The following is a 27,567-nucleotide window of genomic DNA, read 5'->3' as shown; positions in this document are numbered from 1 at the left end:
AGTTACTAAAGGTCACAGCACATACCTACATATTAGCGACGTGAACGGATCGCCTCTTTTTCTTCTGTCATCCAGTAGATCACGAGCTCGTGAACGCCTAGTTGACAGAAGAAAAAAGGCGATCTGTTTACGTTACGCTCATGTGTGCATTTATACTTCGAAGTACGTTCAAAGTACTGTTTGTAAAGTGTGACCGTAAAAGATTATAACTACGCGACTCAGGACACACTGACACACAATGCGCTTCGTGGGGTAAGGTATAGTATATCGCTCGACCGATGTTTTCTACTGTTAAAATAGATATATAAAATAACATTAATTATAAATAAATTATGATAGGATTTGTCACGTGAGTACGTCTACAGTCCAAGGCTCGGCGTGGAGGGCCCTCGATGTTTGAGAAATCCAAATAAATCTTGAGATTCACACACAAAATTCACTTGTCCGTTTATAGTATAATAAACAAGTATAGTGCCTAATGGCAACTTATGATATTTATCCGATATTTTCCAAATTCACAATTATTCCGATAATCGCGACCGCGCCGTATTCAACCAGACGAAGGTTGACAACAACTGACCTCTTGTCAAAGTAAAATTAACCTACCCACATACAATTTTTTAAAAATGTTTGACCGGTATTAAAACTTTCAAAAAATTTGTGAATTTGGAGTTATGTATTGATTTAAGTTTAGTACCTACCTATTTTTTAATTAATACAGTTAAGGATCTGAAAAGTAAAATCTGAGTGAGTATAATGGTGCGAGTAGTAAAACTACATAATTATATTTTATAGTCAACGTTCATCTTTATTCGTTTATTTATTTACACGTAACAAAATTAAAGGCAGTGATAAGTTTCTTGAAAATAACGCTTTCATAACATTACATTTCTTAGGATTAGGTTTTGGCAGCTAGGTAGGTAATGTTCAGTTATTCATTGCAAGATCACAAGAGTAAACTAATAAAAAGTCCCATAAGTAAGTTACTCTATGAAAAGTCATAGGCAGGTACTTATTATACAGATAATAATAATTAGGTCGTACCTATAATAGTAATTTCTAGATTATGGATTAAATTAATATAATGTAGGTACCAACCGTGTTCATTTGAAACTAATACTGGTATAATAATTTGTAGTTGTGTATATTATTTTCATAATAAGAATATGGGTTTGTATAGGGTATGGAACACACAATAGTAATTTAATTATGTAGGTACTTAATATTACAGTATGAATGGCTCTACTCAGATCTATGGCTAAAGTGTTTGTAAGTTTATTTTTTATTAATACTTTAATCATTTATTTCTGTAAATAATCAATAATCTATAGACTACTGATCGTGCAATATTGTGGGAATTAAACGATTGTTCCGTAAATGTAACGTGGTATTAATTTTAAACTTACCTACTTAATAATTTTCCACCGAATATAAAATTTTGTAAAAACCTAAGCATACTTTCGAAACGTCATTTAAAACTCCAAATGCAATACCTAGGCCACATTTTAGTACATACAAAATTCATAAATTATTATTAGTAAGTATATTTACATAAAATTTATTTAGATTCGTACACATTATCTAACTTTGTTTATTTCTTAAATCGAATATTATCTAAATTTGCTATCGTATAGGTACCGTAACCTTATTAATTTGCTTTTAGCAGTCTTTATTGTCTTGTCTTCATACATGTATTGTAAAATCCCGCCTTTCCTGTTCCTGTCGCTGTTGATATCTGGAAAGAAGAGAAAGTTATAATTTCTTTCAGACTGGTAGCTACTGCCATCTACCGGAATTGACTTCAAACTCACTGAATACTGAAAGCCACACAGCCGCTAGCTGTAGCCACCGCTGGGTAAATTTTAACAGGGACTGGATAATTTACTAGTCCTACTTTGAATCAACAGGTGTCGCTACTATGCAGCTAAACTTTGTCAGCGAGAAACATGAAAAGACTGAGCAGCTTATTCTTGTATCGGTGAAAAATAATAGAGCTTTTTCAGAGTTTATTACCGTGGTGAAAGGATAAGCTAGTCAAAATAAAGCGTCAGTGGCTGACTACCGTGCACCCTGATGCATTGGTCGCATATAAAATACAGTTGATGCGTCATTTGGTGGGGCTTAATTCGTACATTGCTTACCCGCGCGACTTAACTTGGCACCTGGCTGAAAAGAACCAGGGTACCCCCGAGCTAGTCAACATGACATCTGGTTTTTGTTGTCCAGATGTCTACAAACAACTAATCCACACATGCAGCCAGCTAGAAAGCTAAGTTGGCGAACATCGTGTCTAAATCTTAAGCTAATGATGATAAGGATGGTGGGTGGTACATGCCGTTTACCTGGAGCTGGTGGGCGTGTGGTGGCGGCGCGGGCGGCGGCGCGCCTTGTCTGCGCGGGCGGCGAGGGACCGCGCGTCGCCGGCCGACTCGGCGGACGAGTCCGTCAGCGGACGGAACACCTCGCCTGGAATGTTAATGTAGTGTTATGCGGGTCTGAAGGTTAAAGTTCTAAATAATAGTGCGTGAAAAGAGTTCCGAGCAGTCCCGTCTCCCGAGAAATGGACACGTTTTATAATCATTATCAAATTTTAGTGATTCGTTACCTGGTAGGCAAGATACAATACTGAGCTACTATCACTATGGACATTAATCTAAATGGTAAAGGAAATTCCAGTGAGGAAATTCCATCCTGTATGTAGGTAAAGAATATTGTTGACTTAGTGATGAAAATTGGCATGACTTGATCCGATGGCTGCTGTCAACAGACAGGGATGAGAAACGGTTGTAAGTGTCTGCCCTCTGCCCACTGTCCTTTGGTGGCCCATCTGTGGAGGGGGACACTAGACTGACCCTTGCCGCTGCCGGGGGGGACGCGGTACGAGCTGCACTGTGGAGGGGGACACTAGACTGACCCTTGCCGCTGCCGGGGGGGACGCGGTACGAGCTGCACTGTGGAGGGGGACACTAGACTGACCCTTGCCGCTGCCGGGGGGGACGCGGTACGAGCTGCACTGTGGAGGGGGACACTAGACTGACCCTTGCCGCTGCCGGGGGGGACGCGGTACGAGCTGCACTGTGGAGGGGGACACTAGACTGACCCTTGCCGCTGCCGGGGGGGGACGCGGTACGAGCTGCACTGTGGAGGGGGACACTAGACTGACCCTTGCCGCTGCCGGGGGGGACGCGGTACGAGCTGCTGTCTGTGGAGGGGGACACTAGACTGACCCTTGCCGCTGCCGGGGGGGACGCGGTACGAGCTGTACTGTCTGTGGAGGGGGACACTAGACTGACCCTTGCCGCTGCCGGGGGGGACGCGGTACGAGCTGCACTGTCTGTGGAGGGGGACACTAGACTGACCCTTGCCGCTGCCGGAGGGGACGCGGTACGAGCTGCTGTCTGTGGAGGGGGACACTAGACTGACCCTTGCCGCTGCCGGGGGGGACGCGGTACGAGCTGTACTGTCTGTGGAGGGGGACACTAGACTGACCCTTGCCGCTGCCGGGGGGGACGCGGTACGAGCTGCACTGTCTGTGGAGGGGGACACTAGACTGACCCTTGCCGCTGCCGGGGGGGACGCGGTACGAGCTGCACTGTGGAGGGGGACACTAGACTGACCTTTGCCGCTGCCGGGGGGCACGCGGTACGAGCTGCACTGTCTGTGGAGGGGGACACTAGACTGACCCTTGCCGCTGCCGGGGGGCACGCGGTACGAGCTGCACTGTGGAGGGGGACACTAGACTGACCCTTGCCGCTGCCGGGGGGCACGCGGTACGAGCTGCACTGTCTGTGGAGGGGGACACTAGACTGACCCTTGCCGCTGCCGGGGGGGACGCGGTACCAGCTGCACTGTCTGTGGAGGGGGACACTAGACTGACCCTTGCCGCTGCCGGGGGGGACGCGGTACGAGCTGCACTGTGGAGGGGGACACTAGACTGACCCTTGCCGCTGCCGGGGGGCACGCGGTACGAGCTGCACTGTGGAGGGGGACACTAGACTGACCCTTGCCGCTGCCGGGGGGCACGCGGTACGAGCTGCACTGTCTGTGGAGGGGGACACTAGACTGACCCTTGCCGCTGCCGGGGGGGACGCGGTACGAGCTGCACTCGGCGCACGGCGGTGGTGACGCGCTGCTGTCCGAGTCCGACTCGGAGCGCCGCACCAGCAGCGTCATCGCGCGCGACAGAGTGTACTCGTCTGTGGATGTAGATATAAGTTATTACTAATAGGAGAGCCAGCGAAAATAAGAAGGATCTGAAATGAGGAGGACTTAAGAGTGACATCAATATTATAAATGCGAAAGTAACTGTGTCTGTCTGTCTGTCTGTCTGTTACGCCAAAACTACTGAACGGATTTGAATGAAATTTGGTATACATACGGTCTAGACCCTGGGAAAGAACATAGGCTACTTTTTATCCCGGAATTCATAGGAAAACTTTTTCAGGCAAAGCGAAGTGCGCGGGAGCGGCGCAGCTAGTCTGTAATAATCGGAGGAGTAGTTAAGTGTGACTCGCACTGGAGCCATCCTTCTGGATGTACCTACAATAACCTTAATCGATAATACCTAGAGGTCATAGGCCGTAAAAGACCGTATTCAGGATGTAAACTTTAACAGCAACTTACCAGCATTACTAAAGGAGCTATGCTTATGCGAGTGCAGCGAGGGGCGCGAGGGGGCGGCGGCGAGCAGCGCGTCCTCGCGGGCGAACGTGCGCAGCGTGCCCCCCGCGACCCCCGCCCCCGCCCCCGCGCCGCTCTCCGCGCCCTCGCCGCTCGCGCCGCCAGACATGCTGAATGTCGCGTACGGACTTATCTCGTACATTTCTGTGGAAAGATAAACAAGTAGGTCGGTATTTAGTGGAAGCCAATTTTGTGTTTCAAGTACAAAATCTGTACAAAATTTGATGGTTGTTAGATAAAAGCCCAGCATGATTTAAGGCGAACGTTTAGATAGTCGTGAAGAAGGCAGCTGTAAAACTTTTGTGCTTTGTCAAACTAACCAACCGTAAATGGTTGCAAGAATGAATAGTTTGCTAGTTTAATAGGGTACAAACCCTAAACCGCGTACAAATTTAGGCTCACATTCACCAGTAAATAGGCTATGTGATCTACATAACATTTATAGCAACAAATTGGATAATGATAATCTTGACATTTTTCACGATTCCTATTATTGTTTTAAGAAAAAAATTCAATGTATGAAAAAATGTTCTTAGTACTTATCTGATTGTTTGTTTTAGTTTTAAAGTATAAATATTTGTGTTCATACTGTGATCTCTGTACTTAGTACTTAGAAAAACCTTTTATATATTTTATTTAACTTCAAAAATTGTTAATTTTATATAAATTTTTATTTTAAGTTGTCATTGATAATTTAAGTATGTTGTGTACACCTTTAATTGGCTTGTACAACGAAATTATAATTTTAATATCTGTCTTAAAAATGTTAGTTGTATAAGCTGCTGGTGTTCCAGTTTAAATAAATAAATAAATAAATAAACAAACGTTTTATAATAGCTGCCAAATTCAGGACTATCTTCATTTGACCTAACATTATCAAGGAATTTTGGTCAATCATTATGATGTGCTAAGGAGCTAAATGAAAACTAACCTTGTTGGTCCTTCTTCGAGGCGGGATGTTTGATGGGCGAGGAGGTGTACACTTGCTGACAGTTGCGGTGGTTGTCTCTCTTCTCTATCGACTTGTCTTCTTCTTCCGAGATCTCGCCCTGCTGGTACCCTTTACGGAAGCACTTTGTTGTGTTGCTGAGAAGAGAAAATACAGATTTTAGCTACAAAGATTGTAAAGTATAATGAAAATCGGAAAAAAAATAGAATTTCATCTTTTAAAAAGCATTGTTCCGTCGACAGAAACAGAAAATACATAATAGGAGGCCTCCAAACTTAGCTTACATTATCTCTTATATTCAAATTCGACGTCACCGTGTAATGAGCTGACTGCTAAATACGAAGCCTGTTCAGAGTCTACTCCTGAGCATGAACCTCCTCCAAGACTAGATTTCCATAAGACAGAGGTAGTAATAATGGAAATCTCTGGCATTAGCTGCATCGATCATCTGTGTAACATGTCTCCGATTCATACGATAAGGTATACCGCTTAATGCTTAAGCTATAACGCTAGCTAGTGTCTCACCTACGCCTCCAGGCCACAGCAGCGAGCAGCAGCAGGGCGGCGAGGGCGGCCAGCGCGGCGGCGGCGCCCAGCAGCGGGGCGCCGCCCACGCCGCCCTCCGCCGGCGGGAACACGGCTGGTGCTGGGATGCGCTCTGGGAGCAGGAGAAAACAACGGTTATATATAGCAAGCTTAGCGTACAGAGAGGTAGCTAAGAGCTTAGAGGATGAAGAATGCCAAGAACAGTGTTTCAGCGCTCTTAGGAGAAGCCTAGGTTCAACAGTACTGGCTGGTAATAGAGGTCATATTCTAATGCTAAGACGTCGTGGGGTTAACTCTTTTCCGCGTGTCCTTCCGTAGTGGGCACTCTAGACAGTCAGCGAGTTAAACGCTGATTGGCTAATCATTTCACCGCGAGAACGACCTTAGTCACTGGATAATTTCACCACGATGAGAACCTCAGTTGTCGATACAAAGTAAAATAAGTATGTAGCTGAATGATCCTAAATAAATTCAGGAAATATCTGAGTGATGAGTCTGCATGTAATGTTATCATCTAAGTAGTAGATATAAAAGTAACAACACACTAACCTCCAGCATCCGTAAGCGTTGCAAAATAATACGCTCCAACAGTCGTCCCAGCCGTGCTTGTCGCCACCACCTTCAGATGGAACCACGTCCCGGGCGCCAGGTCACACACGGTCACGGGCTGCGTCAGCGCGGGCACGGTCAGTGACCTCCAGGCGGAGTCCTCGAACTCGCGGAGGGAGACCTGGAACGAGCTGACCGGGCAGCCGTTGCTCTCCCAGGTGAGGAGGTTCAGTCGGACGCAGGTGTTGTTGGTGGATATTAGGTCCTTCTCTGGAGCCGCTTTTGATGCTGGAATATGTTATTGGTTTTAATTATTGTACGGATGACGACAAAGTTATACAGTTAAATAATATTGTCTAGGTCTAGGTATACATACTACTAAACTTTCGCTATAATCTATCAGGTTTTTCGTAAATATTAGGTCCTTACATATGAAATTGGCGTTTTCTATAGGAGGAACATAAAGTCGTTTTTTTTTTAAATGAAATATATTAATTTAATCAAAGTATGTACCATTGCTATGTATGCACTTTTGCCATCTCATAGGTAGTTCATTGATCCCCTTACTAAAAAAACCATTCGGGCGGGAATCAATAAAATCTTTGAAGGCGGTTTGGACTGCCCCATCGGAGTTGAATTTTTTTCCTTGCAAGTAGTTATCCAAATTGCGAAAAAAATGGTAATCTGTTGGAGCAAGGTCCGGAGAGTACGGTGGATGTCTAAGACATTCTAATTGAAGCTCCTCTAATTTGGTAGCCGTCTGTTGTGCAGTGTGTGGACTAGCGTTGTCCTGAAGCAGCAGTGGCCTAGAGCGATTGACCAGCCTCGGTTGTTTAGCAGCTAGCTTTTCCATCATGGTTTGCAGTTGCTGACAATAGATATCTACCGTAATCGTCTGGCCAGATTTAAGAAAGCTGTAGTGAACGACACCGGCACTAGTCCACCAAACACTTCCTTCTATAGAAAACGCCACTTTCATATGTAAGTAAGGAACTAATATTTGTGAAATTCCTATCGAAGTAAAGTACGAACTAACCATTGAATAGGATCATGAGGACGTAGCTTTTGATGCCCATGGAACCTACTGAATCAGATAGATGATAGATGGTACCTATATGTAGTGGTGTTTTTAGGGTAAGCATTGAATATTATATTGAGATACAGATCGCATCCTGTGGCGTGCATTGGGAGAGGCCTACTTCCAGAAAGGCTAGGACGAGGCGAAATTTAGACGTGACAAAAGTTCTCCGTCGCACTGGCGGTTGCGCGGTATGAGTGAGCGCGATGCAAAACTTTTGTCACGTCTTGAATGCGCCCGGTGCTAGCCCTTCAGCAGTGGACTGCTACAAAATGAAGCAACTACTCACGTCCACCCTTAGTGTTAGCAACCAGCTCCTCTCCCAGCTCGCCATTACCCACGGCGTTGTTAGCCCTGACGCGCAGGCGGTAGCGCGCGCCGCACGCCAGCCGCTGTAGCGTGAGCGTGCGCGCGTCGCCCGCCGCCGCCGCCGCCGACCAGTGCGAATGGCCTTCGCGGAGGTACTGGACTGTGTAGCCTGGGGATATAAATTGTTTTGTGCATTTGAGTTGTTTGCTAGAGCCACTGTGAGCCGCTGCACCGTGGCAAAAGATACTGGACAGTGTAGACTGGGGATATAATTTTTATTATTTGAGGTACAAGACCACCGAATGGCGTAGTGGTTAGTGATAGTGACCCTGACTACTTAGCCGATGGTCCCGGGTTCGATTCCCGGCTGGGGCAGATATTTGTTTAAACACAGATATTTGTTCTCAGGTCTTGGATGTGCCCGTAAAATGGCAATAGGCCCGCCCCCTATTACATTGGGACTAACGTAACACTCTGGCGAAAAGTGGGTGCAGAAATGCACCTCTGCCTACCCCGCAAGGGAGTACATTAGTACAAGGCGTGAGTGCGTGTTTTTTTTATTATTTTTTTTGAGTTATTTAGTAGACCATTGCGAGCCACCCTATCAGAATCTGTGTAGCCTGGGGATAATAGCAGTGTCTTTGCCAAGTGGCTCAGTAAGAAGCTGTATTTTAGTCTATACTTTTGGATATAATTAATGTTCTGCTATAATTTCGGACGTTCGATATTTTCATTAATTTCGGTTAATTTCAGCAGCTTAGTAGAATGCTTTTATATTTGTGCAATAAAGAATTAAATAATAATGCTAATAGATGGTAACTTATTATCACCTATCAGTGACCTTCCCGTGTTAACGTGACGAATGAAGCTACAACTTACCAACTCTGAAGAAGAAGCAACTTTCAGTTCAAATGTGTCACTGATCAAGACATTTTACTTATTCCAATAAAAACAACAGATCTCACACACAAACCCAACATCCCCATCACACCAAAACACTTACCCAAGATAGCAGTGCCCCCGTCATACGGGGCCTCCCACTCGACCAGCAGTCTTGTTGCGGCGGCGGGGGCCGCTCTGGCGCGCACGGGGCCGGGCCGCAGCAGCGCCAGCACCTCCCACCACTTATCAGTGACCTTACCGTTGCCAGGTTAATCAACCCGACGAATGAAACTACTTAGTTACTTACCAACCTAGAGAAGTTACTTTTAGTCACCAAAGGTTGTACTGGCCGAAGTCAAGTAATTTTACGTAGGTATTTCAGAAAAATGCAATGCACAATCGTAGCATTCACATAACACCAAAACACTCACCCAAGATAGCAGCACCCCCGTCATACGGGGCCTCCCATTCCACCAGCAGTCTTGTTGCGGCGGCGGGGGCCACCCTAGCGCGCACGGGGCCGGGCCGCAGCAGCGCCACCACCTCCCACCACGCGCGCTCCTCGCCCCACGAGTTGCGCACCACGCACGAGTAGTTGTCAGACAGGGAGCGGTCCAGCTCTGGGGGCCAGGTACAAGATGTCAAATTAATTCGGGGGACTTAACAGTTTATGTTAAAAGTTGCTGTAGCAAACGAGGTCTACTTCGCAAAAAAACGCGTTGGGATTACGATATAAAGTATCCGGCTCGAAGGACCAAATGTAACAGAGAGTTTCACCCTACAGTATGGAATGTTGAGTGAAAAATGCATGTTAAACGTATGCCCAATCACTGATTTATTTCTTTAAAATAAATTTTCAATGCTTTCAAACTTCTCTACTAGGACAAAATCAAAAATCAAAATCAAAATATTTATTGCAATCAAGTGTACATTAGATCTTCAATATAGGGATGTGCTTAATACTTGATTACCCATATTGGGCACTGCAAAGTGACAGTGTTGTCTGTCCTTATATCTAAAGAAGATAGTTATACTTAGCATTTACAATCTAACTAAAAAAAAAAGAACAATTCAATGTAAACACAATAATAAAACATATAATAAATTTAGATAATCAACTTATTAAGAGAGTAGGGTAAATCGTGGTATAACTGGCATGTGTCAGTAACTGGCACTTTGACTATAAAACTAAATATATTAAGCTTTTGGATATAGTAAGACCATCTTTGATGTGTTTACAGCAATCTCCAATTATTCATTGATATTATAGTTTAATTTTACGCCGCTAGGTGGGTATTTTCCGGCGCTGGAAATTATCTCAGTCAAAGCGGCGAAGATCGCCAAAAAAATGCACGTGCGTTAAGTTTTTCTTAACCCTAGAGTAGTCGCGCCTTTTTTTGTGACGCGAGTGCTCGCGTGGCGGCATTTTGCCGCCCATATCAAAATGTATTTTTTGGACACTTAATAATTACGAAAACTTATAAATGTATATAATTTGAATAAAATTAATCATATGGTATTAGAGAAAGTAATATTTATAGATTTTATACTATAATTGTCCATTATATGAGCTATCGTTCATGCTTTGGTAAAAAATCTGATCTTTCAGGTATAAATTTGTCTTAAACCACACAAAATCAACAAAACTCAAAATTATTAAAAAAAATTAGACGTTATCGTCATCTACAGCATTTATTTCAGCAACACAGTCCTGAAACATGAACACAAAGTGATCGTTGCACAGTAACTTTCTTCATGTATTGCACCCTTTTTTGACCTACTATTTTTCTTATATGGACATAGTTATATGCATGTACCCTCTCTTCTTTAGGGTGTTTTATGTTGGTCTGGTGGTACAAAACGGGAGACTTGTACCACCGAACCAATAAAAAACACTTATGTACTGTCCATATGTGAGATTTTATTGTTATACGTGGTGTAGTTATGGGCAGAGCTATTTTTTCCAGGTAAATTCTTCGTAAAATTAACTCGTTAGTAAATTAACAAAGTAATATCGTTAATCGAATGTAAACGGAAATAGATGCATACCTACATTATATTTACATTGTTATTACCAAAAAACACTGAAAAAATAACAATATTCATTACAATTGTAAAAAAAAATTACTAAAATTTTACTGACGCGAGTGCTCGCGCAGTGAGCATTTTGCCGCCGCGTGCGACACACTCTCTTCAATTCTCTCGTCCTGCCGTAACCTATGCACTGAATTTCTCCAAATTTACGTAACATGTAGCAGAAGACCGAGAAGTCAGCTACATAGGCGCTGGACCTTGAGGAGTGCATAGTATACAAAATAATAAACATTCTTAGCTGAGGGCGGCAAAATGCTCATAGCGCGAGCACTCTAGGGTTAAGGAGACACCAAAATTTGTATGGCCTGTTTTCGCGAAAATAAATAAGTTTTTGATAGTGTGACAATAACAAAAAAGTAGGGGAAGGTCTAAACGATATCATAATAGCCCGATTCACTGTGATTTTAGTTGCTTTTGAGTTATATTTGAGGGTGCTAGTTACTGAAATGTAATTTATATCTTCACTTAGTAACTGGCACCCCCCTGCCAGTTACTAATATTTTGGGTTTTGTGATTTTAAGCTATTTTATACCTTCTATCGACAGAAAATACGATTTAAAGTACACTGTAAAAACCCCCAGTGTCTAGGCAGCTTGGTTTCAATAACTGGCACGGGGTGCCAGTTACTAATCTGCATACATTTTTTTACGCACCAATAACTGGCACTTACTGGTGCGGTAAACATTTCTTTCATGTTTCTTTTCAGAAAAATGACTAAAATCAAGGCAATCTACAGTAGTCTGTAATTGTCCACTGCTGGACCTCTCACCAGCAGTGACACTGCACTCTGTTCTCGACCTTCCTCATCCAGCCACTACCGGTCAGCTTTATAAGGTCGTTGGTCCAGCTGGCCCGAATGTATCCGCCGCTACCCTTGCCTGTTCGTCGTCTCCACTCTAGAGCGCGTTTGCCCCACTGGTCATCGGTTCTTCGGCAGCTATGGCCTGCCTAATGCCACTTGAGCATACAGAATTTAAGAGCTATATCGGTTACTCAAGTTCTCTTACGGATTACCTTATTTCTGATATGGTCCTTCAAAGAATCACCAATCTTTCCAATGCCCGCTGATTGATTCGGTGGACCAGTCCAACCGTCAGTGTCCACGTCTATGATCCATACGTCATCACCAGTAAGACGCATTGACTGAAGACCTTTGTCTTCAGGCATTTATGTGAAAATTTGTCAAATCTTCCCTTATGCAGTCCAATCCAGTAATACATATTTTATTGTATGCACTAGTGTTGCCACGAATAGTGATTTGGCCGAATACCGAATACCGAATATTCGGCCGGCGCTCTCAGCCGAATACCGAATATTCGGCCACCGAATATTCGGCAGGTGATCCAGTATAATTCAATAAGTTAAAGTTTTATTTAAAGAGTGTTCTTAATCTTACGGCAGATCCGTATAACTGGTTGACCACCAGTTGTGCCAACTCGAATCAGTAGCCAAACCTTTTGTTAAAAAATACCTGTGTCTCAGTAGCAGGTATTGTATATTTTATGAAGAAAAGCGCAACTGTCGCAAGCGCGAGTTTGTATTCAGGTTTTCGCAATAAATTATTGTTTGATAGCTAAATGTTTCGATTAAATTGTTTTTTTTTATTATTTTTTGTAAGATATTTGCTACTTTTTTAAGTATTCGGTATTCGGCCGAATACTACTTACTATTCGGCCGAATACCGAATACTGAAAAAACTGGCCGAATAGGCCGAATACCGAATAGTTGCCGAATATTCGTGGCATCTCTAGTATGCACCTTACAGCTTCGTTTTCGAAGTTCCTTCTGCCTAGTCGAATAGACTGTCCAAGGTAGACATAATATACTATTGCTGCATTAAGGCCGCTATGCATGTTACAACGAGGGAATTCCAGAACTGCGCAGGTCTAAATGGAATCAAAGGCTATCTTATAGTCCTTGACGAACTTGATAGAAACACGGTTCGTGATGACCTTATAAAACAGCTTGAAAACATCACTTATAAACAAAATTGGTTAAAGAGCTTCGAGAGCAGAGAGAGAAGCTGTTCGAGAATAGTTTTTTTATTTTTATTTTATTTTAAGGTTTACACAACAGGTTAACATCAATTTTAAATATGTAACTTAATTCTAAATACTTTTCTAGATATTAACCCAAAAGGCGTGTAGACACAAACATATTACGAAATTAATAGAAGCAGAGCTTTATGCTATGTTGATATAAACTAAAAGTTGATATGAACTAAAAATTATGAACTAAACGTTATGAACTAAAAGTTATAAATTAGACACAAAAATATACAATAATAATAATAGCTTTCAGAAGAGCTTTACTAATTCTGTCTTTACCCAGAGCATGTGAAGCTGAAAGCCGTAAAAACCTTCAATTTCTTCAAGAAATTTCAGCTTAGAGGCAACTATACTACCGTCAGCAGTCTTCAACTTAGCCAGGTCACTTCTACCAAGCTGCTGAATGAATACATCAAGGTCCACAAGCATTTGCTTTCTCCATTTCCGTTTCCAAATCCAAGGGTTTCTCGATTTGTTGCATTCATATGGATCCACGATTCGTCGCATACTTATACTGTCATTTTGTCGTAGAAGTCGACCATTACAACGGTGATTTTGAGTCTTACCGGTACAAAACCTAGACAGGTAATTGTACATTACCTAATATCAAATATATTATTGATTTTAGAGTACTTATTGACCTAATTGCATGATTTTTTAAAAGGTGCCAGTTACTGAAACATCATGTGACAGTTACTAATTTTTACTGCCAGTTACTAGGTTTTTTGGGGGTAGTGGATATAAACTTCATTAAAATCGAATATTAATCATTTGTCTTTACCATTTATGCCTATAATTGTTCGTCATCTTATTGCCAGTAATTCAAGCCTACCAGTGCTTAAATCAGGGCAATACTTTATTTTTAATATATTTTTTTGTGTTGCTAGTCGCTTAAACTGCCAGTTACTAGTACTTTTACCCTACATCATATTTATCTGAACTTTTATATCTTATGTAATCTTGGATCGAGTAGAAGCAACGGTCTAAGAGAAAAGTTTTAAGTCTACTGTGGAATTTTGAGCTATTGGTTTCGGATGTGATTTCTATGGGAAGATTGTTATATATTTTGATAGCCATATAATATGGACTCTCGTTAAGCATTTTTATTCTAGAAGGTGGCAGATAGAGTTTGTTTTTGTTCCTGGTATTAATGTTGTGTGTATCACGAAACTGTTGAAATTTTTCTTTATTTTTAAATACAAAAGTACTGATATCGTATATGTAAATACATGGAAGAGTAAGAATATGTAGTTTTTTGAAATACGGTTTACAGCTTTGTGTATTTTTTATGTGGGATATTATTCGGATGATTTTCTTTTGGATTATAAAAAGTTGGTCTGCATCTACACTATTTCCCCACAGCATGACTCCATATCGGAGCAGGGAGTAAGCGTACGCATAGTACGCCGTCAGAGCCGTGGCGGTATCTGTACTACGTTCTATTTGATACAATGCATATATGAATTGCAATAGTTTGGATTTAATTTTATGAATATGGCTCTTCCAATTTAGGTGAGTGTCTATATTGATGCCTAGTAGACAGAATGAATTTGTTGTGTCAATGTTTGTATTTTTTATTTGTAAGTTAAGGGTCTGCAATAGGGAATCGAGGGTTGGCATTGTCATAGAATTATATAGTAAATGATGCTCTACAGCCTTGAAAAAAATCACACAGGTAGCCGAAGAGTCTAGCTAGGTGCTGAATCATTCGAATTTAAGTAAATGCTTATGGATAACTGTAAATTAATTTCGAAAAACCAGTAAATCACACTCCCGTATTGTAACAACTGTGTCGTAATTATAAAGAATTTTCATATGATTCTTATCAAATTATAAAGATAAATGCTTGGACTAGGCGCTAAATACCTTGTTTTTAAATAAACACACACCTATTTTGTGTAAATTAATAACAAACTTGGGCAATTTTTTTCCCTCAAATCTTCATACAAATATCTATGGCGGCTTTCTGTGTTATAAAATCATAAACACAAGCGACGTTTGACTCAGTCGGCCGCTGGCCTCCAAAGAAGGGTCACGTCGGTTTAGGCAGCACTGACAGCTCGCGATCTTTTCGTGTACAGATACAAAATCACTGCACATTGGTTGTCATTGCACTTTTTCAACTTTTATGACACCAACATAATTTGATTTGAAATTGAGGAAGCATAATTCTTACACTATATTCAATACATTAAATTAAATTAGATAGTGGGCAATGTTCTCGCGTGACATTACAGTCTCGTAAAGGTCCGATGAGGAGCAGGAATATAGCGAATGGATCTAAGTGATGACAATACGTAGGAACTTCTAATTCGAATTAGGTTAGGATTCATCAAAAACACAGTCTCATGGTACTGGTTGAGGAATGGTCTCGTGAGGATCTGATGAGGGCAGTAACAAGGTGGTGACTGAATTTTATTTCAAAGATGTTAATAGCTAAAAGCATCGAGTTTGGGCTATTAAGTATGTTTTTCAGAGAGACAGAAAGATATTTTAGGTTTCCTCTGGATTAGTTAGGTTTACTGGGTTTACTAAATTCATTCGTAACGTAAAATTGATAATGACGGAATTTCTTCTATATACAGTAGTTACTAAAAAAACCAACGATAGATGGCGTAATTTGCAGAAGTACCTATCTAGTCACCCTGTCACGGGGTGACTTCGGTTGGTAACTCAGAAAAAATACTATATGTTATTGCATCAATAATAAAAAAATCAAGAAAATATTCAAAGTTTCCATCCTCGCACACAAATCACAAAATCATGCCCTGTTCTAGGAGCAGGGTCTACCCTAGTGCATTTTCATGACCACTTTTCGGTTCTACCTTTTTTGACCCAAGATTTATTTGCCTAATCTCGTATTGCATAGTAACGTTTGGTCAAAGTCTCGTTTCGCCGAAAATCGTATGGCATAAATCTCGATTAGTAAAAAGTTATTTCGCATTATCTTGTTTAGCCTAATAATGGTATGGCCAAATCTTGAATAGCCTAATAATAGGTTTATACAAAGTAATAATATTTGTTTGGCTTTAACTTTGACGGAGCGTCTGTCTATAGCGCAAACTGGTGCCTTGTATTGTTTCCGCTGTTTGGAAAACGCTCCGCTCCGCTTCGCTGCGCTCCGCTTTGGTTTTGATGAACATGTGCACCTAACACGCTACTCCTCGCTTTGCTCGTCGTCGCACCTATCTTTAGGTTTCGATCTCATGGGGTTTGTAATAATTATTGTATGTGTATTATAAATGTATGTTGTATTGCTCGTTAACTTTCGATTTTTTAATCATTCAATATCGTGATTTTCGGGATGTATGAGAAAAAATACCACAATTTGTACATTTACTACATACTTAATATATTATTTATTAAGATAACATTAGGAGAAACAAGATTATACATAGGTATAGACGAACATACATTTGAGCAAACGAAACTTAGGTGTTTAAAGATTGTGCCTAAAGAGTTTTAGACGAAACGAGCCTTATGCCACATAATTCTTGGCAAAGTGATGGTTCGGCCAAAAAAGTTTAGACCATACGAGTTATGCGAAATGAGTTTTGGTCAATAAAGATTATGCGAGATGAGGGGAACCGCCACTTTTCACTTGTGTCCCACCGGTTTCGGTGCTCAGCGGAATAGCACCATTAACCATTATTATTCTGAGATATCATCACTTCTTATTCTGAGTTACCCAACATAAAAACACGCCATCTATTGAAATCATTTTTTAATTAGGATTTGTCTATGGTGTGGTCCCCAAATTTAAGGGTAAAAGCGAAATAATTATATTTTAACCTTTTTTTATACCTATTATATTAAAAGACCAATTCAACGATACCCTACCTACACCATCAAAATAACCGGAAAAAATATCAGCCCCAATTTACTTGTATGGGAGAGGGAGTACCCCAATATTTTTTTGGGGTACTCCCCATATCTATGCGAAATATCAGCTTGATATCTTTACCCGTTTCTGAGAAAAAGGGCGGTGACAGACAGTCAGTCAGACAGACGGACAACAAAGAGATCTTATAACGGTTGCTTTTTTCCTTTTGAGGTACAAAACCCTAAAAATAAGAAAAAATATTATTCTGCTACCAAAAAATATACTTACAAACATACAATCGAAAAATATTACCCTCCTCCTTCGGCAGTCGGGTAAAAACAAGTGAGACAGGGGGTCATTCTGGACTTTTGTTCTACGAGTTTTAAAAATTAACAAAAAAAAAACCTTTTTCATAGAAACTTTGATGACACGTGACTTTTTACCATGGAAAACGAATATTTTTTTTCGCGAATTTGCAAAACTCGTAGAACAAAAGTTGTTCAGAATGACCCCTTGAGTTGAGTCATCCCCTTTCGGCTTAGTATCTACACTTTAATACCTGTAGTTACCTTTCTACAAGTAAGTAAATACTACATTTGTTTAGAAAGCTAATCGGGTTCCGAGTATGGAGAAAAGTGGCACCCCTATTAATTTCTACTCTTTCCTGGTGCTTACCAGTGTAATTAAAAATTATACTTACCCTCAAATCACTACTTGAAAATAATTGTCAATAAAGTTGGCGAGTAAAAGTTTATGACCCACTGTGCAAACTTACATGTGTGCGTGTCACTGCGTGTGCTGTGTGAAGAGCATTGAAAACCCAAATTTGGCGGGGCACGTCACCCTGTACGGGCCCTTAATGTCTAAATTAGGTTTTTGGTAAGATCTGAATTTAGTTTTTTTATAATTTATATTAAGGTTGTGGTCTTGAAGCCAATTTTCAACAGTTTCAAAGCAATCTTGTAATTTTTTCTCATAGTTTTCATTTTTATTACATTTTACTAGGATAGACAGATCATCAGCAAATAATACCGATACCGAGTTTTCTTTATCTAAGCATTTTGGGAGGTCATTTACATAAATTAAAAATAATACGCAACCTAGTACGCTTCCCTGAGGTATAGAATTAGTTAGTTGTATCTCCTTTGATTTAATATTTTCTATAACATTTGTTTCTTTATTAAATTTTTCGATTTGTACTACAATCTCTACTATAGAAACAATCAATTAAACTTACTGAGTATAACCAAGTCAACTCCCTCCACAACAAAGCGCGGATCAGCCAGCAGCGGGGGCGCGGGGCGTCGGCGCCCCCACGAGCGCACTGGGGGGGGCGCGCCGGCCGCCCCGCAGCGCAGCCGCACCGGCGCCCCCGCCGCCGCCAGCGTGCGCCGCCCGAAGGAGGTGATCTTTGCTGGCGCTGGAGAGCAGGAAACAAGTTGGGTTAGACGTGGTCTTGTTGATGATATTCTTCAACTTCCCGTGACACACCTGAGTTATTTATTGGTGTGTGGTAAGAGATCAGCCAGTAAGAACAGCGTCAGTCGTTGACTGCCTAACGTGACGTACATAAAGTTGATACAAAATTCGGGGAGGTTCAATTCGTGCAGGGTTTAGATGAAAACATTACATGCAGACTCATTCACTCAGATATTTCCCGAATTTATTAATGATCATTCAGCTACATAGGTACTTATTCTACTTCGTATCGATAACTAAGGTTCTCATTATGGTGAATTTATCCAGTGACTTAGGTCGTTCTCGCGGTGAAATTATTATCCTATCACCGCACCCGTTAACTCACTGACTGCCCAGAATACTTCAAACTTGCATACTGACCCCTAGCATTAGGTTTCCTCGCCACCACTGCGCTCATGTCGCCCTCCCCGCTGGCGGTCGCCGCCGTCACCCAGAAGTCGTAGAGCTGGTGCTCGCGCAGGCCCCGCACCTCGGCCCAGTACTCCGCTGAGTCGTCTTTGTGGAGCACTATCTGCTGCGAGTGCGCGCCCGTTCTGAGGAGGGGGGGTTAGTGGGTGAATGAATGGATATTTGTTTTTGACTGTTCAGATGCAGATATACCATGCTGCACATGTAGGTTTCGGCTTAGTATACCCTTTTTGCAACATCCTGTATAAAGAACAGTGGAACAGGTAATTCACCGCCCGGGGAAGCCGTCCTCCCTTCTACGCAAGGCGTAGCTAAAGACCCTGAAGTGGTAGAATACCGTTGGGAGCAACTGAACAGAATTGTGACTGGGAAGATTTTCTGCATCATATTTTTTTAGCTTAACAGCATGACGATTTTTTTTTAGAGAGAATAAAGGCATGATGAATAATAGACCCGTCTCACCGCTTGGTGAGACATGACGCAAAAAGCTGAGCCTAAATAAGGCAAGGCAAGCTGGATGATGGTACCTCTGTGGCCGGCTGTAGACGGTGTAGTGCTTGATCTTTCCATTCTTCTGTGTGGGAGGTAGCCAGCTCACGATCACCGTGTCCTCCGAGTTCGCCAGCGCCTTGATGTCTGCTGGAGGTCCGGGCACTGGAAACAGTTATGCAATAATTAATTAAAGCCTCTTACAAAGTTCTTAGGACCAGTTTTCTGTGGATGACGGACGAACCATAGAAAAACCAGCAATGTGAGCCTATTGAAACTAATATAACAGACAGAAAACGAGGTATTTTACTGAGTTGGCCTAAGTTTCAGTATTTTTTACAAAAGAGCTTATCATCATTATTATCAACCAGTAACCAACCACAGCTGGAGAGAGGCCTCTTCATATGTGCCATGTGCCCATAAAACCACATAGTCTCACGCAGCCTCAATAATCATGATTTTGACAGTGTAATTAATTACCATCTTCATGCGTGCTACAATAAACCGGCTCCGAGGGCGGGCCCGGGCCGGCGCCGGAGCGGGCCCGCACGCGCACGGAGTAGTTGCCGGCGCGCCGCAGCGACGTCAACACGGCGTCCGACCCACCGGACCGGCGAGACTCCGAGTGCGCGTCGATAGAGTCTACTAGCTGGAAGGAGAGGGATATAGTCAGACATGAATCAGGTGTTGGAATTACGTTTTACGAACAGACTTGGCGCCACGCTATCGATATATAGAGATGCAAGAAATTAGAATGACTTCGGTGTACTGTAAAGTTGGTTGCTATCGAAAGACAGGTGTGCCCTCTACCCCACTGGGGGTGCTAGGATACCAAGAAGAAGTATCAGAAACAAGTTTATACTAACATTTATGTGTATGCATGCCAAATGATGAAGAAAAGCCTTAGAGTCCCAAGTTCTTGCATGGGAAATAAATGCAAATCACATAATTTCAGAAATTATCCAGAGGAACCATTATACTGATATAAGTGCACAGAAAAATAAGCTCAAACCCTATGTTTTAAAATATGTTAACTAGCCTGGGAGTACCCCACTTAATGTCTGTTTCTTTTCGGCCATTTACCAAGTTCACTCGCCCGATAAACTATACTTGTTTTCCTCACCTCATAAAGCACTTCATAACCGAGCAGCATGCCCCCCCTCACGGCGGGGGGCGCGGGCGGGGGCGGGGGCTCCCACCACACGCGCAGAGACTGCGCCGACAGCGCCTCGCAGCGTACGCGCGCTGGCGCCGCTTCTGGGACTGGAAGAGAGATGGAGTGACATCCACGATACAATGAGCTCCTGGTACATACACACGAGTTAAATTGTGTTTTGGTTCACGGGCTCTTTAGCGATTACTCGAAATTGGATAAGATAAAGATACTGTCATAAGAACCAAAATTGGATCTTAGTTATCTTAATAAAGAAAAATTATTATTAATAATAAATTATTATTATTAGTATTATATAAGAAGCCATAGAATTTTCTTTACTTCTTCTTTATTGACTCTTGCTTGTTCAGGTGCTCACTGCTCAGAGATACTATTCTATGATCGATACATAATTATAACAGAATACTAACTTGATAGCCTAGCTGATAGGCTCGTATCATCTCTTGACGATGACGATATGAAAACAATCAAACAAACTTATGAATGCCATAAATTATGAAAACCTCCTCACCTCCTTCCAAAGCAGTAACAGTGACAGGCGCGCAGGCGGGCCCGGCGCCCACCGCGTTGAACGCCTGCACGGTGACGCGGTACACGGCGTGCGCGGCGGGCAGCAGGGCCTCGCGCGCGCCCCACCCCGCCACCGTCAGTGACTGCGAGTTGTTGCCGCCCCCCGCGTCAGCGCCCCATGTGACCACGTAGCCGAGGAGCTCGCCGTTCCACGAGTCTTGTGGTGGTGACTGTAAATAGAAGTTCAACGGTAATGAAGTCTCACTTTAGAAATTATGAAGGTCCTACCATGGTTTCTGGGTGATGATGATGGAGAGCTTCTATCACTATTAGGGGAGCTAGTAGATTATTTCGACTTTACTACTAATAGGTTCAGCATAATTATTTTTAATTAGGTATACTCGTATCTCTTGTTTGCTACTGGAAGACATAGTGCCAATATTTGATAGATAGATAGATATTCTTTATTTGTACTCAAAAACATGGACATCATTACAAAAAATTTAATCTAACACATACCTATGTACAAATGGCAGTCTTATCGCTTAAAGCGATTTATTCCAGACAATCTTTGGGTGGAAAGTTATTTCGATGTAAGGGGTTAAGTGTACCTACCAGGAATTATAAACCAAACATTTTAAACACAAAAAAAAATTGGGAACCTTAAGTTGAGTTCAGTAAAAGCATTACCTGCCACTTGACGAGTAGTTCCCCGGGCGCCGTGGCCTGCACCTGCACATTATGCGGCGGCTCGGACGGAGCTGAAAACAAACAGGGGTGCATATTAGAGTGACTCATGATGGTGCTTCGTTTCAGCCATTTGCTTCCTACCGGAGTCTTAACCCTTAGTGTGCAGTCACTTTAGATTTTAAATAAACGTTAACTATCAAAACAAGTATCTACGTTTAGCGAGTGCTTAAAATGAATTTGACGCATTTACTTACAAGACCCTATTATTTTTCTAACGTTGCTCTGAATATGCCCATGCAACCAATATTTTTCCAGAAGGTTGCATCGCTGAAAATCCTTTGGCACAATACTTTAGCATTAGATATGGGTCATAATAAACTTTACACCCTACCTTCCTCCATAGTCTTCACAATGACAGCATCAGAGTACTCGCTCTCCCCGATGCTGTTGACGGCGGCGAGGCGCATGGCGTACGCGGTCGCCGGCCGCAGCCCCTCCACCAGGTACTCCAGCGTGGACGCTTCCAGGGAGTCGGAGAGCTCGTGTCTGGAAGTGTAGAGGGAGATAGTAGATGTTGTCGTGCAGTGGGATGCGTAGGAGGAGTCTGGTGGGGTATATTACAGTCATCAAGATTCTGTCACATGCATTATTGTTTGGCGCAGCAGCATTTAGCGACGGACGCTAATCTGACTGGCCAATCAACGTTTTACAAAAAAAATATTTTTTTATATTTTTCTTACTGGCATTTATGAGAAACTGGTAATATACAAACAAAACATAGGTATGAAGCAGCTATAAACGTTTACTCTCTGGATGAGTGCCAGTAAACATAATTAATAAATAATTATATAATTTCGTTATTTATGTTTAGTTCAGATTTGTTACCTCTCAATAACCCTATCAGCAGGCACCTCCCGTGTGGGCGCGTCGGTCCAGTCGTCCCTCTCCGTCGTCTGTCTCTCTCCTACCACGCGGTATTGCAGGCGGTAGGTCCGGACGCGCGCGTTCCCGTCGTACCCGCGCGCCCAGGCCAGCGTGGCGCCGCGCGCGCCGCGTGTTAGTACGTGGAGCCCGTGCGGGGCGTCGGGGAACTCTGCAATGAATTATGGACTTAGTTATGTTTGATGAGAAGACACGACTGTAACCATGCTCAAGTTGCTTTTGAGTGGCAGCCCAGCGGAAGAAGGAGACCAGGTAGACCCGTACAGAGCTGGAGAAGATCCGTTGAAGCATCAATGAAGAGAGCAGGACTATAGTGGGCCCGAGTGAAGCAGGCGGCTCAAGATAGGGAACCGTGGCAAAGAATGTCTGTAGCCCTAAGCTATATGTAAGTAAGTATGTACGAGTAAGATGACAGGTTCAAAGAGGATGATTTTCGAGACATATGGACAGTGTTACTGACAAAAAAACAACCTTTATTTACCTATCTCCATACGATAAGACACATTATCACGAGGTAAATGAGCTGTTTCGTGAGCGTTCTCTGGCCGACAGCGGTACACTCTGGAGTAGTGGAGCTCTGTGTACTATATTGATCTTAATTTATTTACAGTAAAAGTCTTCATTACCTTGCACAGCGAGGTAGATCAGCAGCTCGTCCCATCCGTAAGCGTTCTCCGCCCGACACCGGTACACGCGGGAGTCGTGGCACACTGACCCTTATTAATTCACAGTAAGAGTTTTAATTACCTTGCACAGCGAGGTAGATCAGCAGCTCATCCCGTCCATACGCGTTCTCGGCCCGGCAGCGGTACACGCCGGAGACATGGCGCTCTGGCTCTTATTTCTTTACATTAAGATTCGTAATTACCTTGCACAGCAAGGTAGATCAGCAGTTCGTCCCGTCCATAAGCGTTCTCGGCCCGACAGCGGTACACGCCGGAGTCGTGGCGCTCGGCGTGCGCGATGCTCAGTTGCGAGCTCGCGCCGCCCTCCGACCGCTTCTCCGATACTGATACCCTGTACCCGAGAACAAAAGAAGTTAGTATATAGCAGCTGCTAGATGTCACCAGTCAGGCATCCTGCTATAGGAAAATTAAGTACTTATACTTAATTATGGACCTTGGTAGCCGATAGTGAAAGAAAGAGGAAAGCCAAGTACAGAATATTGGTGTTATTGCAGTTCTTATTTATTTACGCTTTATTTCACGAATATAATAAACTAGCCGTTCCCGCGAGCTTCGCTTCGCCTCAAAAAGTTTTCCCATGGGAAGTATAGTAAGTATGGATAAAAAGCTTATGTGTTAATACAAGGTGTCAGCGAACTCCATACCAAATTTCATTAATATTTGTTCAGCCGTTTTGACGTGAAGAGGTAACAAACATACACATAATACTCACAAACTTTCGCATTTATAATATTATAGTAGGATAAGTGTACAAAAGGTAGCCAACCTACAGGAGGTGTAGGAAAACTAGTAGAAAGGTGCAAAAAAGATCTTGGTAAAAGTTATTAATTGCACGATAATGTACACTACCTGTAAGTAGTAAAGTCAATCCTCTTCATGTTATGCGTCCACTGCAGGTGCAGCGGCGCGTCCCCGCGCGCGGCGCACTGCAGCGTGGCCGCCGTCGTGCGCTTCACCGACATGTTGCGGGACGAGTACTCGAAGTGGGCCGGCTCTGGGGGAAATTAAGGAAATAATTATGGTTGGATAAGTTAATAGAGCCGTGGGGAACGGATAAGAACTGATGTCGACTTTCAATCGAGAGGTCTACGAGCTGGCTACGATAGTGCTACGAGGTGGCTACAATTGTGCTACGAGCTGGCTACGGCAGTGCTACGAACTGGCTACGAATGTGCTACTAGCTTTATATTTTGACAGTTATATGAGCTGGCTATGACATTGCTACGAGCTGGCTACGACAGTGCTACGAGCTGGTTACGACAGTGCTACAAGCAGGCTACGACAGTGCTACGAACTGTCTACGACAGTGTTACGAACTGTCTACGACAGTGTTACGTGCTATCTCCGACAGTGCTACGAGCTGGCTACCTCATTTCTATGATCTAGCTACGACAGTGATACGAGCTGGCTATGACAATGCTACGAGCTGGCTACAACAGTGCTACGAGCTGACTGTGCCAATGCTACGAACTATCTACGACATTGTTACGAACTGTCTACGACAGTGTTACGTGCTATCTCCGATAGTGCTACAAGCTGGCTACGACTGTGCTACGAGCTGGCTACGACGGTGCTACGAACTCGCTACGACAGTGCTACAAGCCATCTAGCTAGTCTCTAGCTCTACTAGCTATGCTAGAGACTAGCTCTGGTACTATAGTACTATGTGAACTTCCATAGTTCTACACTTCAATAGTGTTAATCGTATAGCATATATCACAAGACCACTTCAACCATCTCCTCACCATTGACAGAAACTCGTATGGTCTTAGTCAGCGGCCGCCCTCGCCCGTTCTCCGCGCGGCACTGGTACTGCCCCTCGTGTAGGTGACTGGCGGGTGAGATCACCAGCGAGCCGTTGTGCAGGACTGACACTTGCAGCTCCAGGTTCGATACTGGGCGGAAGTCCACTACCGTTGTGCCTGGAAATTGGAATGAAAGTGATTAATATCATAATATTTAACTGAATAAATTCTAATGAAGAAAAGTGTTGATGAAGTTTCCAGGCACACTGAAATGTACAGAATAGAAGATGGAAACGCAGAAAGGAGTCCTTTTTAACATTACACTAGAGCTGGATATAGTTTGTCCCCAAGGGTTTAGGATTAGCCAGTCAGGCAATTGAAACATCAGCAATCCTTCAATGCACTTAATACTGCTAAAACTTCCACAAACTCACCATGCCCCTTAAACCACTGCACCCTGGGCTCCGGGTACCCACTCGCCGCGCAATGCGCCACAATACTAGTCCCCAGCAGGCCCGCCACGTCGCGCGGCTCCACCAGCCACGCGGGCGCCACGTGCACGGCGAGGCGCGCCGTGTGGTTCACCTCGGCCGCTGAGTTGGTGGCTACACAGGTGTACTCGCCGCTGTGTTTCGAGGTCACGTGCGAGAAGATTAGGAAGCTGAACTCGTCGAGCGATTTTTCTTGGACCTGGAATAGGAGATGATTAATGTTGTAGTGTGTTGTAGTAAAACTGAGCTCTTGTATTATAAAAGTCGATGGTTTCCAACAACATTAACTCCAGCTAGCTTACCAATGAGGTTATAAAGGCTTTGTTAAAGTATGCAAGTGGATAAAAAAATACATAGGCTCCATACAGTATAAAACCGACTTCAAAAAACCACTAAAATGTAAGTAATAATTTAAGGTTTACACAAATTATATGTGACAGTACAAATATACCTAAGCAGGAACTGTTCTTTTTTGATGTTGGTGCAGTGACAAAGTAATCTGAAGAAATATGGCACCAACTTCAAAAAAGAACAGTTCCTGCTTAGGTATATTTGTACTGTCACATATAATTTGTGTAAACCTTAAATTATTACTTACATTTTAGTGGTTTTTTGAAGTCGGTTTTTTATTTTTTTAAATTATTATTTTATTTTATAGTTTTTAGTTTATTTGCAATAATTTTTAATCAAAAGTAAGCTGCAAATGATACCAAAAAGTCCTACTAATCAATACGAATCATTCAAGCCTAAACACGAGGTAGTTGCTATATACCGTTGAGGAGTTCCCTTGACTGCCTTCCGTTTCCATCATCAGATCAGCTGCTCAAGGTCACCATCATATTTTATTGTTATAAGAACTATATTTACGTTCTTAATTTCATTAGAATCGGTTAATATGTGTCCAAAATGGAAATTCATACCCTGTTTTTACCCCTTTACCCACCCTTAGGGGTGAGATAAAATTCTGAAAAAAAAATGGGACCACTTGGAAGCTCAACCCAATACAACAAAAAAAGAATTTTCAAAATCGATTTATAAACGGCGGAGTTATCGGTGAACATACATAAAAAAAAATATAAAAAAAAAAAATATCCCGACGATACGAGACGGAATTGAGAACCTCCTCCTTTTTTTGAAGTCGGTTAAAAATATAAGCATGTCGGTGATAAATGCTGTAGTTGGACTATGGTCTGTAGCTATGATAAAATAATTTCCAGTCGCTTGACTACCTAGGCTACGCCACACTCGCTTTAAAAGGCTCTTCCTGCATCAAAACTGAAACTTGTGTATACAAATCTCAGTCAATAGATTTCACTTGGAACCAATTAGTAGGAGAAGTTCTGTCGATGGACTGGGATACCGAACGGTTCGTTTGTGACGTAGCAACATCCTCTTTGTAGGTACTTATATCCTCCTGCATAGTTACCTGCAGTGAGGAAGGTATATGCTGCCCGTCCTTGAGCCAGGAGAAGTAGACGGGCTTGTCGCCGGACGTGATGCCGCACAGCACCTGCACCGAGCTGCCCTCCACCAGGTCCGTCGGGAACGAGAAGCCCGATATCTTCGGAGGGTCTGGAAGGGGAAAAACCGGTACGGTTAAATGTAAATCAATCGTACATATGTATACCTATTTGAAATCACCACTGTAATCCGAGAAATGGTAGTGAGAGTCATCCGCTTTATCCTATACATTTGCATTTTATGTATAACACGAGCCGTATCGACGTTTTGGAGTGAGCGCAATGCAAAATGTTATAAACGCTTCTAATGTTGAAAAGATCAATTTCTAAAGCTTCTGGCATCGCTAAGCCATATGCAATAATAAAAAAGGATGCATCAGCCTTATTGATGCATTCATAACAGTAGAGAAACGTGTGAGATCTAAACTTACTTCTAACAAACACTTGCAGATCCTTCTGCGCATACTGTCCGCCGGGCGCCGTGACTCTGCAGGAGTAGACCCCCGCGTCCGCCGCCTCGGCCGGCCACAGCAGC

The 27,567-nt window shown here is 42.8% G+C and overlaps 1 protein-coding gene across 1 annotated transcript; it reads right to left on the bottom strand.

The window, feature by feature from the left end:
- Positions 1–782: 782 nt before the first annotated feature.
- LOC119692376 (Down syndrome cell adhesion molecule homolog) lies at positions 783–19,747 on the bottom strand. The gene is made up of 13 exons (XM_048633168.1): positions 19,714–19,747; positions 19,373–19,499; positions 18,798–18,970; positions 18,196–18,378; positions 9,425–9,613; positions 8,092–8,280; positions 6,725–7,012; positions 6,155–6,287; positions 5,612–5,766; positions 4,624–4,824; positions 4,068–4,196; positions 2,343–2,466; positions 783–1,735 (listed from the first exon to the last, which is right to left on the bottom strand). The coding sequence occupies exons 1-13, from the start codon at positions 19,745–19,747 to the stop codon at positions 1,684–1,686; spliced, it is 1,977 nt and encodes a 658-aa protein (XP_048489125.1). The 3' UTR covers positions 783–1,683.
- Between the last annotated feature and the right edge of the window lie 7,820 nt (positions 19,748–27,567).

Source organism: Plutella xylostella, chromosome 5 (assembly GCF_932276165.1).
Source record: "Plutella xylostella chromosome 5, ilPluXylo3.1, whole genome shotgun sequence".
In the NCBI taxonomy this organism is placed as follows: Eukaryota; Metazoa; Arthropoda; class Insecta; order Lepidoptera; family Plutellidae; genus Plutella; species Plutella xylostella.
The sequence above is the reverse complement of the archived record's forward strand: the minus strand, read 5'-3'. Positions and strand labels throughout refer to the sequence as shown.